The sequence below is a fragment of the Monodelphis domestica genome, chromosome 4 (genome assembly GCF_027887165.1).
Source record: "Monodelphis domestica isolate mMonDom1 chromosome 4, mMonDom1.pri, whole genome shotgun sequence".
In the NCBI taxonomy this organism is placed as follows: domain Eukaryota; kingdom Metazoa; phylum Chordata; class Mammalia; order Didelphimorphia; family Didelphidae; genus Monodelphis; species Monodelphis domestica.
The window spans coordinates 133,290,093-133,302,817 of record NC_077230.1 but is presented as its reverse complement, the minus strand read 5'-3'; the positions used below and the strand labels follow the sequence as shown (position 1 = coordinate 133,302,817).

The window sequence follows — 12,725 nt, the reverse complement described above, 5'->3', positions numbered from 1 at the left end:
TTGATTTCTTTAAATAGACTCCATATAGATATTCCAGTATAGGGTAAGAAGACTGTGGAACTAAACTAGAGAATCTTTCAAATGAGGATCTTTTTATTTTTATTTTAAGTCCTTACCTTCTGTCTTGGAATCAATACTGTGTATTGGTTCTAAGGCAGAAGAGCAGTAAGGGCTAGACAATAGGGGTTAAGTGATTTGCCCAGAGTCACACATCTGGGAAGTGTCTGAGGTCAGATTTGAAACTAGGACCTCCCATCTCTAGGACTGGTTCTCAATCCACTGAGCTACCCAGCTTCCCCCTAGGATCTTTTTAGAAATAAAGTATTTGTTACTAAATTAATCCCCCACTCCCTTCTCCTATGGTCCCCCAAAAAGAATGGGGTTTATGGTATTTGAGAATTTGGTTTATGGTATTTGAGGTTTGAGAATGGAATGGGCTATATAACCAGAATTAATAATTCATTGCCCTTGTAAATTCTTATATATGCTTAGAACCTAGATCACAATTTATCTCCCTTTATCTGTTTAAATATCATCCCTTTTATTTTTAATTTTTTCCCAATTGCATGTAAAAATAATTTTTGGCATTTTTAAAAATTTTAAGTTCAAAATTCTCTCCCTTCTTCCCTCCCTAAGAAGGCAAGGTATTTGATATAAATTATACGTGTACAATCATATAAAACATATTTTCATATTAGGTGTGTTGCAAAAGAAAACACATTATCCCACCCACTCTCAAGAAAACTTTTAAAATGTATGCTTTTGATATTCATTCAGAGTCTATCTGTTCTTTCTCTGGAGGTAGATAGCATTTTCCATCATAAGTACTTCGGAGTTGTCTTGGATCATTATGGTGCTAAGAATAGCTAAGTCATTCATAGTTGATCATTGTGCAATATTACTTTTAAAGTATATAGTGATTTCCTGGCTCTGCCCAGGTCACTTTGTATAAGCTCATATAAATCTTCCCAAGTTTTTCTGAAACCTTCTGCTTGTCGTTTCTTATAAAAGACACAACAGTCACATACCACAATTTGTTCAGCCATTCCCTAAATCAATTGATATGCCCTCGATTTCTAATTCTTTGCCATCACAAAAAGAGCTGCTATAAATTTATTTAGCTCCTTTTCTTTTTCATCTCTCTCTCTCTTTTTTTTAATCTAAGCAATATAGACCTAGTTGTGTTATTGCTGCATCGAAGGGTATGCACGGTTTTATAAACGTTTGGACTTGGTTTCCAAATTGCTCTCCGGAATGGTTGGCTTAGGTCACAACTCTAACAATACATTAACGTCCAATATTTCCACATCCCGCCAGGGTTTGTCATTTTCCATTTTTGTCATATTAGCCAATCTGACGTATGTGGTAGTACTCAGAGTTGTTTTAACTTGCATTTTTTTATACAGTGGTAATTTAGAACCTTTTTTCACATGACTATAGACAGCTTTGATTTCTTCTTCTGAAGACTGCCTGTCTATATTATATCCTTTGATCATTTATCAATTGGGAATGACTCATATTCTCAAAGATCTGACTCAATTCTCTAACATATTTGAGAAATGAAGCCTTTACTGTAAAATTTTCTTTCTTAGTTTTCTACTTTCCTTCTAATCTTGACTGCCTTAGATTTGTTTGTACAAACCCTTTTTAATTTAGTGTAATCAAAATTATCCATTTTACTTCCTGTAATGTTCTCTAACTTATCAATAGATCTGATAAATAAGATATTCCATTCTCCCCTAATTTGCTTATGATTTTACCCTTTGCTTCTAAATTATGTACCCATTTGACTTTATCTTATTATACAGTGTAAGGCATTAATCTATACCTAGTTTCTGCCAAACTGTTACCCAATTTTCCCAGCAATTTTTTTTCTCAAAATTTTTTGTCCCCAAAACTTGAATCTTTGGATTTGTCAAACACTAGATTACTTTGGTCATTTACTACACTCTATTATGAACCTAAACTATTTTTACTAATCTATCAATCTGTTTCTTAGCCATTATTAGATTGTTGATTACCACCTTGAAATACAATTTGAGATCTGGTACTAAAAGACCAACTTCCTTTACATTTTAAAAACTGATTCCCTTGATATTCTTGACCTTTAATTCTTCAGATGAATTTTGTTGTTTTTTCTAGCTCTTTAAAATAATTTTTGGTAAGTTAAATTGGTATGACTTCAAATACATGACTTAATTTAGGTAGAATTGTCCTTTTATTATAGTGGCTCAAGTTATTCTTGAGTAGTTAATATTTTTCCAGTTGTTTAGATCTGACTGTTAGGGTGAAAAGTGTTTTGAAAAATATTTTGCATTCATAATAGTTTCTGGGTTTGTTTTGGCAGGTGGACAGACATCCATGTATTTATATTGTCCAAAATTATTTTAAAGGGAATTTCTCTTTCTATATCTTGCTGCTGGACTTGTTGATAATATATAGACATACTGATGATTTATATGGGTTTATTTTATATCCCATGACTTTTTTAAAGTTATTACTTATTTCAGCTTGTTTTTCAATTGATTCTCCAATGATATCATCATGTCATCTGCAAAGAGTAATGATTTTGTTTCCTCATTGCCTATTCTAGTTCCTTCAAGTTCTTTTTCTTTTATTGCTATGCAAGCATTTCTATTACAATATTGAATAATAATGGTGATGGTGGCATCCTTGCTTCATCCCTGATTTTATTGGGAAGCCTTCTAGCTTATCTTTATTATAGATAATACTTATAATAGGTTAGATAAATGTACAGTTGGCCTTCTAATCAAATTTATAAGTAAAGTAGAGATAAAAGGCATAGCTAAAATATTTAATGCACTTAAGGATCCAGAAATATATTGATAATACTATTGGACTGAAACTAATAAAATGAAACTTAATTGATATAAAATCTCATATATCAGTTTCACAAATGTATAGTATGGGTGACATGGCATTTCAAAATGGTGTAAAGCTTTGTATAATACAAGCCTGATGTGATTGAGCTGCCAAAAAAGCAAATACATTTTAAATTGTATTAAAAGAGGAATTATTTTCAGGCCTTAAGAACTAATAATCTCACTGTTCTCTGCTCTGCTCATACCACATCACGAGTGTTACATTCACTTAGGAATAACATTGACAAGCTGGAGAGCATCCAGAAGACAGCTACTAGAATGGTGAATTCTTGTGTAATCATATGATTTGAGAATCAGTTGAAAGAACTAGGGAAAGAAAGATGTGGAGGTGTGCAGGGAAAGGATTGATTTCTTTCTTCAAAACAGATTACTTTTTCTGTTTGACTTAGAGGATAGAACTAGACACAATAAGTAAAAATTGCGAAGAGGTGAATTTAGGCCTGGTGGTAAAGAAAATCTTCCTAACAATTAGAGCTATCCAAAAATAAAATGGACTGCCTTAGGTAATAGTGAATTTCCCACCTATCTTCTCTACTTTAGAGGACTTCAGGCAAAGGCATAATGACTTTGGGAATAGAGCATTCTTATTTGGGAGAAAATTGAACTAGACAGTATTCTATAGACATACCAATTATAGAATCTCATTCATTTTAAAGTATGGGTCCATACTGGACATAGTCTTGTCAAAATAATAGAATAAAAATCTTTTGTTACTGTTATATTCTACTATTAAAGTGTCCAAACTGATGATGCCAAGTTTGGAGCAACATACTTTTTTCCATGGGTTAACCAGAAGAGCTTTGTTTCCTCTCGTGTGTTTCACACACAAAAAATTTTTTTTTTAATAATTGAGTTTAATTTTTTTCCCCAGAAAATGGGGCATTAATGGAGTGTTAAAAAGTTGGGGAATGGGAGGAAATTGGTTTCAGCAGAAAAAAGGACAATAGCTATTCCCTTCTATGCAACATAATATGTAATCAGAGTTAAATAATGTATTAAACAGAGACTTGAGAAAAGCAAATGGAGCAAGAGTGGAAATAGGAATAAAAGAAATTATGTAGTTGAGCTAAATTGGTCCTTAAAAGTGAAGATAAATAGCTTAGAGTTGGTATATGCTTAGTTAAACTTCCTCAGTTTCAGTTAAAGATTTATGCAAATGGTGCTTTATGTTTATACTAGCTGTAGACTATTTTCTACATATGTTTTATTTCTGTGTACCTCATAATATTTCTCATATTGTCTCAATTTTAGATCTATGTGATCAGTTTGGCTGAACCTCGCCTACCCTTACAGTTGGATGATGCAATTCGACCTGAAGTAGAGGGAGAAGAGGTAAAAAATTTGTCTTTGAAATACCTTGCTCTGTATTTTAGTTGGCAGTGATTTGAAAGCATGTGGGTTTTTCCCCCGTTGGTAATGGCTTTTTCCCAATTGCATTTAAGAACAATTTTTGGCATTTGTTTTCTAATATTTTGAGTTCCAAATTCTCTCCCTTTCTCCTTCCCCTTCCCCTTTCCCTGAGATGGTAAGTAATTTGATAACATTAAAATCAGTCTATATTTATCTTAGTCATTTGTGTCACATGCTATCTTTTCTTAATCACCTGGTACTACCAGTACCTTTGTGTTCAGTGTAATTTTTGGAACTTCACTCTTAGCAGAGGAGCATGCAGTTACTATATCTAAGAAAGGGAAATTCATTATGAGTATGGCAGATAACGTCATGAAATAGAGAAGGGCCTTTAAGAAAGAATCAATAGCCACATGTTTAGATTCATCTCTCCCTTCTAACTTCTCCTGTATCTTTTTCTTTCTCATTTTTTTCTTTCCTGTCCCTTTTCATCACTAGCCTTTTGTCTGGTTCTCCTTTCCTGATATTGCCATCCTTTTAGGTCAGGAAGACCAGCACACTGAGTAAAAATGGAAGTAACTATGAATTAAGGGTCTGTAAATAACAATATTACCATACTCCCTTTTTCCAACTCTTCCTCTGTCCTGGTGAAAAAGGATCCTGTTGCCATCAGTTTTATCTCCAAAAGAAATTGAGTATGGTTCCATATGGCATGATTTTAGGCATCTTAGCAAATATTTTATGTTCTAATGATTTATGTATTTATGTGCTTCTGCTTTTATACTTCTAAATTGCCTTTTTTACTTGTAGGTGCAAAAGTGTTTTGGAAAGCTAATAAAGTATTTAATACTTCTACTAAATATGTTTTAATCCTTAAGAAAATTTTTGTTGATCTGTTTTTAGGAAGGAAGAGCTACTGTTAATCAAGATACAAGACTAGATAACAGAGTCATTGATCTTAGGGTAAGACTTTTTTTTTTTTAGCATATTGTTGAATTTTTATTAGGTGGTTAAGGCCATGTAAGGATCAAGTTTGGTTTCTCTCTATACACTGGGAAGTACATGAAAAAGTAGATTAACCCTTAAGACACACGTATTCTAGGATAATAGCTGGTTAGAGCATTTATAAATGTAGATGGCTCTTGGTCCAAAAATAAACATTCTCAGCTCCTCATTTTCACCTACTTTCTACACATTTTACTTGGAAGTGTCATCAGCATTTCAAACCCAAGTTTCCAGCGCCAAACCTGTCCTGCTCCCCTCCACTCATGACATGTTAGAGTAGTGAGGAAAATTAAGTCATCTACTCCAACCAGAGTATCATATCCAGACCCTTTGCTGTCTCTTTCTTCTCATGGTTCTGCTGTCCTCTTAATCACTCATGCTAGAAATTTAAGTCATTTGACTTTTTCCCTTTCTTTCACCTTCACAGCCAATCAATTCACATGTCCTCTCAATTTTACCTTTTCTTTCCTGTATATGTATCCTCCATTCTGTCTGCCACCATCTTAATTGTGGTCTTACCTATTTTTTAACTAGACTATTTTTATATATTCCTAACTGATCTGCCCCATGATCTCTCCTTTCTAGACTATCCTATTTCTAGAATAATCTTCCTAATGTACTGCAATAATTATCTCATTTCCTTACTCAAAAAACTTTTATTTCTTTCCTCTTCTCTACAAAATGAAGTGCAAATATTTGTGACTTGGCATTCAAGTTTTTCTGTAGTTTAATTCCAACCTACATTTCCGGCTTTATCTCACATTGATTTCTTTGGCACACTGTTTCCCACCAAATTACTCGTTTTTAGTATCTTCATATCTTCTCATTCTCTTAACTCTTTTGCCCATGTTCACACTTATCATCCATTCCCCTCCCCCAAACCCATCTTGGTACAGTTTGGTTCGGTCATTATCATCTATTTGTTGGCATTCTTTTCTTTATAATAACTCTGCTAAGGTGCCTCTCCATAAAACCTTTCTTCCCTCACCAAATCTCCTTCTTCATTTGGAATTCTTTCCACTTTTATTCTAATTTGTGTTATAGTTTGTATACATGTTTCATATTCCTTAGTATATTATAAGTTTCCTTGAGGTCAGAGATTAGTAATTCCTTCCACAAAGTTAATGTTTAATGAATGTTAAGATTAATTGAAAAGTGAATTAATATTTATAAAGGAAATTGGGCATAAAATGGGCAAATGCTGAACTGATGCTAAAAATTCTTTTGATATTGACTAGGCTATGGAATATAAACTCAATAATTTAATATGGTAAAAGTAGTATTAGTGGGTTTTGCAATAGTCTCATTGGTCTTTACCCCCTTCAGATTCTGGTTTGGTTTGCAAGTGAAAAGTTTGGTGGTTTCATCATTGTAGTAAAACCAGTGTCATCTTTCTTAATATCCTGACCACATCTTCCTCCTTTTTGAATTTGTTAATGTGGTTTCATCATTTATTCCACCTGTAGTTTGTTTTTTCACCTTTTAAAAATCCTCTGTAGGGGGCAGCTGGGTGGCTCAGTAGATTGAGAGCCAGGCCTAGGGATGGGAGGTCCTGGTTCAAATCTGGCTTCAGACACTTTCTAGCTGTGTGACCCTGGGCAAGTCAATTAACCCCCATTGCCTGGTCCTTACCACTCTTCTGCCTTGTGTGACAAGGAAATCACTTTAAAAGACTGATATATATTAATTTAAGGTCGCCAAGGAATTCAGCTATGTAATTCCTAAATGAAAACTCAAGTCAGCCATCAGCCTTTTATAGAGTTTAATTACAAACAGGAGGAAGAAAGGAATTAGAGATAGAGAGAGAGAGGGAGAGAAGGGAATAGGGCTTAAATACTTCCTCTGTTTAGGCTGGGCCAAAAGGCCCAAGCCCTTAGATAGCTGGTGCAAAGAAAGGAGATCAGTCCCTATTACTCACGTGACCAAAATGGAGAAACAGTCTCCGGGGCCTCCACCTCCAGCTTCCTTCAGAGCAAGCTTCTCAGAGCACCTCTCCAACCACTCAGAGCCAAAACTCTCCAACCCACCTTCAGTCCTCAGACCCCTCTGTCTTTAAGCAAACCATCCAAGTTTCCTCCCCTCCATTCTCACATCTACCAATCACTGTCCATGTCTTCCCTGTGCCAATGGTGGCTCTAGCTTAACCCAGGACCACCCAGAGGTCTGTGGCTTTGCACATGTCTGTTGGAGGTCATATTCTCAAATAATTAAATCTTGATCTTTTGCTACAGCCCTTCCTAAATCCTGTTACCCTGAGTAGGGTAGAGATTGGAATAATTAAATTTTGATCTATGCTGCAGCCCTTCCTAAATCCTGTTAGGACTGAGTAGGGTGGAGATTGCAATTTCCAAGACTTGGTTCTGTCATTCCAAGTATCTCCATTGTATCAATTCTAAAATCAATCATGACTCAAAGAAATTCCTGTTCTATGCTTAAGCATAGGTCAAAGTCCTTTCCATTGTTCAGCAAAAGGTTTCTGTCCTAAAGTAATCTTAAGAAGGGAGGAGGAGGAACCTCCCATGCCAATGGGGTTCACATTCCAATAGCCAAGACCCACTATCAATAGGAAATTTTTTCAAGTATGAAATTTCCCAATGGTGAAATTTCCAACATTTATAAGTCTAAGAAATTTTAAGGTTTACACTTGGAACCAGTACTTAGAATATATTCTAAGATGGAAGGTAAGGGTTAAAAAAAATCCTCTGTAATTTTCTTTCTCTTATGTCTGCCCATATCTTTTACTCAGATTTTGCCCCGACTAACTCCTTTGTCTCTTATTTAGGCCTCTTCCCTTTTTTGTGACCCTTTTTATATTTTTTTTTTTCACTTTTTAGTTGTTTTATTCTTTCTTGTTACAATTTGGCTATTAGGTACAGCTGGTATCCCTGGATTAATCCAGGTAAAATAAAAAATCCAAAGAATGATAGCAATTACAGGATATCTAAAACAGTGAGATATAACATCCCACTGAAGGTTCTTGGCAATGGTAGTTGTTGGAGGTATGATGGAACCTCTTCTTAAATTATTTGAACCATAGTTCTCAAGTACCAGGGTTATTGCTTGTTTTTTGGCTATTACAGACTGATAATTCGGAAAATTATAGGTTATTCAAAATCCTTGTGGCTCACCGAGCTGTTATGCATAATAACTAGTTGTTACGACCCTTTTTATATTAAAGAGCTTTAGTAATAAGCATGTGGCCAGTTTTCCTCTTTTATAACCCAAGTCCATGTCATGTATTTTAGCCTTACTAACAATATACTCTGCTCTCTCTTGACTCTTTTCTTCATTTTGCCTCAAGACTATATTTATTATGTAACTCACTACTTTTAAGTAAAAATTTTTGTCATTTATTAGTATCATTCAAGTTCATGTCACTAAACCACTTATGAGTTAAAAATAAAATCCAACTAGTCTTTGTCAGCTTTAACTTGGAAAGATGTGGATTTTGGAAATAGCTAGTTATTTCTTTGAGTTCCACTGACTTCTTTGGAATCTTAAAATTCTGGAAAATCTAGGAAGATTCTGACCTAGGGCCTTCCTCAATTGAAAGTTTTTAATATCATTTATCTCTTCTATTCATAACTTTTCTTCTCCAGCTCTCATCTTAATAGACTGATATCATACTAACCTGGAAAATAAACAAAAGTATTAAGGCATATTTTGTGCTACTGAGGAAATCTGAATAAAAATTGCACCTACAAAATTCCTAAAGGGCATATCTAGTTCCTGTGACCGAAACCACCATAAGAGGTTTTTGCTTAGAAGGGTTCAGTTCTGTCTGTTTTTCACCCTTTAAGTATATAGGAATCAAGGAAGGGACATATAAGGGAATGCAAAACCAAGGTAAAAAATTGAATATACCTTCTTAGAATAACCTCAGAATTGGAACCATCTCAGAATTACATGAGACCATGTGAGCCATCTTGAGAGTGAAAGAGATTTCCTGGTCCACACTCTGGGAACAGCCCTATTAGTCAACAGAGATGTTATGACTATTACAATGCCTCACAATATCTTTTTTTTTTTTTAACCCTTACCTTGGAATCAATAATGTGTAGAAGATAGAAGAGTGGTATGGGCTAGGCAATGGGGGTTAAGTGACTTGCCCAGGGTCACATAGCTGGGAATTGTCTGAGGACAAATTTCAACCTAGGACCTCCCATCTCTAGGCCTGGCTCTCAATCCACTGAGCTACCCAGCTGTTCCCTGCCTCACAATATTCTAAACACTATAGAAGACCCAAAAGATGGGTCTTCCCTACTTTTAAGAAATTTGTGGTTTATGGAGTATATAAAATGTAAACTCATATAACAATTGAGAATTATGTAAAAGCATATAATCAAATGGTAGATTTTATTGAATGGAGAAGTGTTACTAGTGCTAAGAGAAAGAGTAGAGATAATTATGGACTAGAGACATTGGGGATGTCTATGTGAAGCAGATGAGACTTGTTTACAGAAACCAATCCAGCCATTAGAAATTCTTTTTAAAGATGCCCTAAAAAAACCTAGATGTATTATCAGCATATAGGTTCATAATGGTTATGAACTTTTATTTATAGTGTTTCCCTTTCAGCCACTAGAATGAGGTAATTTTTGGAGTGTTGGGTCATATACCTTCTAGTGTAATATAGTAGTCCTCTATTATATAATAATAACAAGAACAAAAAAATACTTTCCTTCTGATTGCTTTAACTTATGTTGTTTCAGGTTCTTGGTACCTTGATGCCCAATGGCAAGAATTTACATATCACTTTGATCTTCAATAGATTCTTGAAATACATTTCAGATATTAATTTAAAACTACTTTTCTTGGCTCTTTTCCATTTCCTTTGTTTTTGCCTTATGACTTCAAAAATTGTAGCATCTTATGCAACAGTTAGCCCTAACTGTTGTCAAGAACTCTTATGTGATAGCATTAAGCAAAAGCTATAGTGAGAATGGTTAAGATGGCAAACTATTAAGTATTTTTTAAAGCAATATACTTCATTCAACATAAAAAGCAATTTGTTGTAGGAAATATAATGATTTTAGTAGAACTAGAGGCGGGATATTAAAGATTGAAATTGTTTTCATTTTCCTATCTCCTTTTAGAGATCTTGAAAATCAGGTTTTACCTTTTTTTTTTACATTTTTCAAATGCTTTCAGAGGTCCTCGGGGAAATGAATTATACTGTATATCAGTACTCCAGATTTGTTTGTCATTCATTTGTTCATAATGCCAATATCTTATTTTTAACAAGTTTAATAAACTGCTAGTAGAGAGAAGAGGCCCACATTTTAAGACAGTTTGCTAGAAAATGGAAAATGGTCTCTGGTCTATAAGGAATGGCAGGCGTTTTATAGAGCCAAGTTCAAGGAAAGGGGAACTTTAAAGTTAAAAATTACCTACCTGACTCTTTAAAAAGTAAAGAAAACTAGTTCCTTACTTTCTTTTGTATTCTATGCCTTCTGAAACACCCAATGCCTAATTTTCTATTTCATTATTATTCTTATTAAGCTTTGAGAAGGATATTTCTAATTAAGTACATGTGTTTTTACCTTTTACATTTTTTAACTTTTAAATCTTAAGATCCCAAATTTATTTTCTGTTTATGATGAGACAGTAAGAGTAACTGAAAGTATCAGTTTCCCAAAGGCACCATTCATTTTTTTTTTTTAAACCCTTACCTTCTGTCTTGGAGTCAATACTGTGTATTGGCTCCAAGGCAGAAGAGCGGTAAGGGCTAGGCAATGGGGGTCAAGTGACTTGCCCAGGGTCACACAGCTGGGAAGTGTCTTGAGTCCAGATTTGAACCTAGGACCTCCGGTCTCTAGGCCTGGCTCTCAGTCCACTGAGCTACCCAGCTGTCCCCGGCACCATTCATTTTTATAAAGCATGGCACTTCACCTATAAAGAAGAATAAGTAGGCTTTTTTGTTCAGTGTATCTTTAAGCTGAATAAAAAGTTGAAATATATGTGTATATATATATTATATAATCTTTGTGATATTGAATCTCTAAAATTAATATAAAGTTATAGTTAGTGGAAAGTTGAACTGTATCTAGAGATTCAAAATTAGGTATCTAAAGGTTGCTTCAACTGCTTCAACTTACCAGCTACAAACATCAGCTCCTAACTTCTTAGCACTATAATAAAATGATAGACTTTTAAAAAGCGCTTTTAAAAAACCAGCTTACATATACAATTGCATTGCTTCTTTTACAAATTCATTTTATGCTACAATATGAAATTGCATCATTTTGATATTTTAACTGTCAGTTGTTAAAGTCACTAGTCATGAGAATTAAAGAGTCATATTTATTACATTCTCCTGAATTTGATGGGTTTTATGTAAAACCAAAAAAAGTTATTACTTCACAGACTTTTTTAAGTAAAATAATGTCACTCGCCCACCATTGTAAAGCATGAACCTTGAACTATCTGATCTTTCTCATCAGCCCTTTTTATAACTATGATCATGACTTTGCTTTAGATGAAATGTAGCTGTGACCATAAAGACAAACTCAGATAAACCCAGAAACATACTTCATTGACACTTTTCCTTAAGCCACTGGAATGGGCAGCCCAAACTTTACTAGTGGAGTGTAGTTCTTTTTGCAGTTATATCTATTTTATATATAGTGAGTAATTCTGGGTTAGTAGGAGAATTTTTTTTCTATTTCTATATTCCTAGGCCACACTTTAATTCCCATCTACACACCTTTCATCATTCTTTGAAATTTTTTTGTCTTAACATTTTTATTTTCATAGTCTATAAGATTATGATATCCAGTTAAATTGTAAGAAAAATTCAATTCAGGAAATATTTAACAAATGATTACCTGCAGATACTATATTCAAAGTCAAAAATGAAAAACAGACCCTGCTATCCAGTAATTTATGTTTTGCTAGGAGGGTATAACATGTATACAGATAATACACAAGGTAATTTGAGAAAGGGAAGGAACACTAGCAAACGGTAAAGATGAAAAAGGTTTAAAATAGCTGCTATTGGAAACATGATAAAGAATCAGACTACAAAAGAGTAAAAAGATTACCATGTAGTAGCTGATAATGAGTATTTTTTATTCATATATTGTAACTATAGAATGTAGACTTTTGGTTTTATGAAAATACAACTAGAGAAATTCCAGTGCTAAGAAGAGTCACAGCTCACTCACTAGAGTCATAGAATAAGTCAAAGATAAAAAAAAAGGGGGGGGGACTTTAGCATTTACTTTATAGATGAGGAAACTTAATTCTGTGAAAGTGAAATTATTTATCTAAGATTATGCAGCTGGCAAGATGAGGACTGCAACCCAAGTTTTCTGATTCCAAGTACAGTATTATTTCCATTGGGCCATACTGCCTCCTTAATTCAGTTTCTATTTGGCAGGAGGCCAAAATGAATTTAGTTACTTTAACTAAATAAAAGAAAATGTGGCAATAAAATTATTTTAAGTCTTACATGGTTTGTATTGA

The 12,725-nt window shown here is 34.0% G+C and overlaps 1 protein-coding gene across 2 annotated transcripts in view; it reads left to right on the top strand.

Annotated features, from left to right (window-relative positions):
* Positions 1-12,725, top strand: part of DARS1 (aspartyl-tRNA synthetase 1) — an 81,711-nt gene that overhangs the window by 54,289 nt on the left and 14,697 nt on the right. For both annotated transcript variants that reach the window (XM_007494108.3, XM_016433612.2), the window contains 2 exons: positions 4,155-4,235; positions 5,157-5,216. In XM_007494108.3, coding sequence (XP_007494170.1) covers positions 4,155-4,235; positions 5,157-5,216 — 141 coding nt within the window. The remainder of the gene's footprint in view (positions 1-4,154; positions 4,236-5,156; positions 5,217-12,725) is intronic.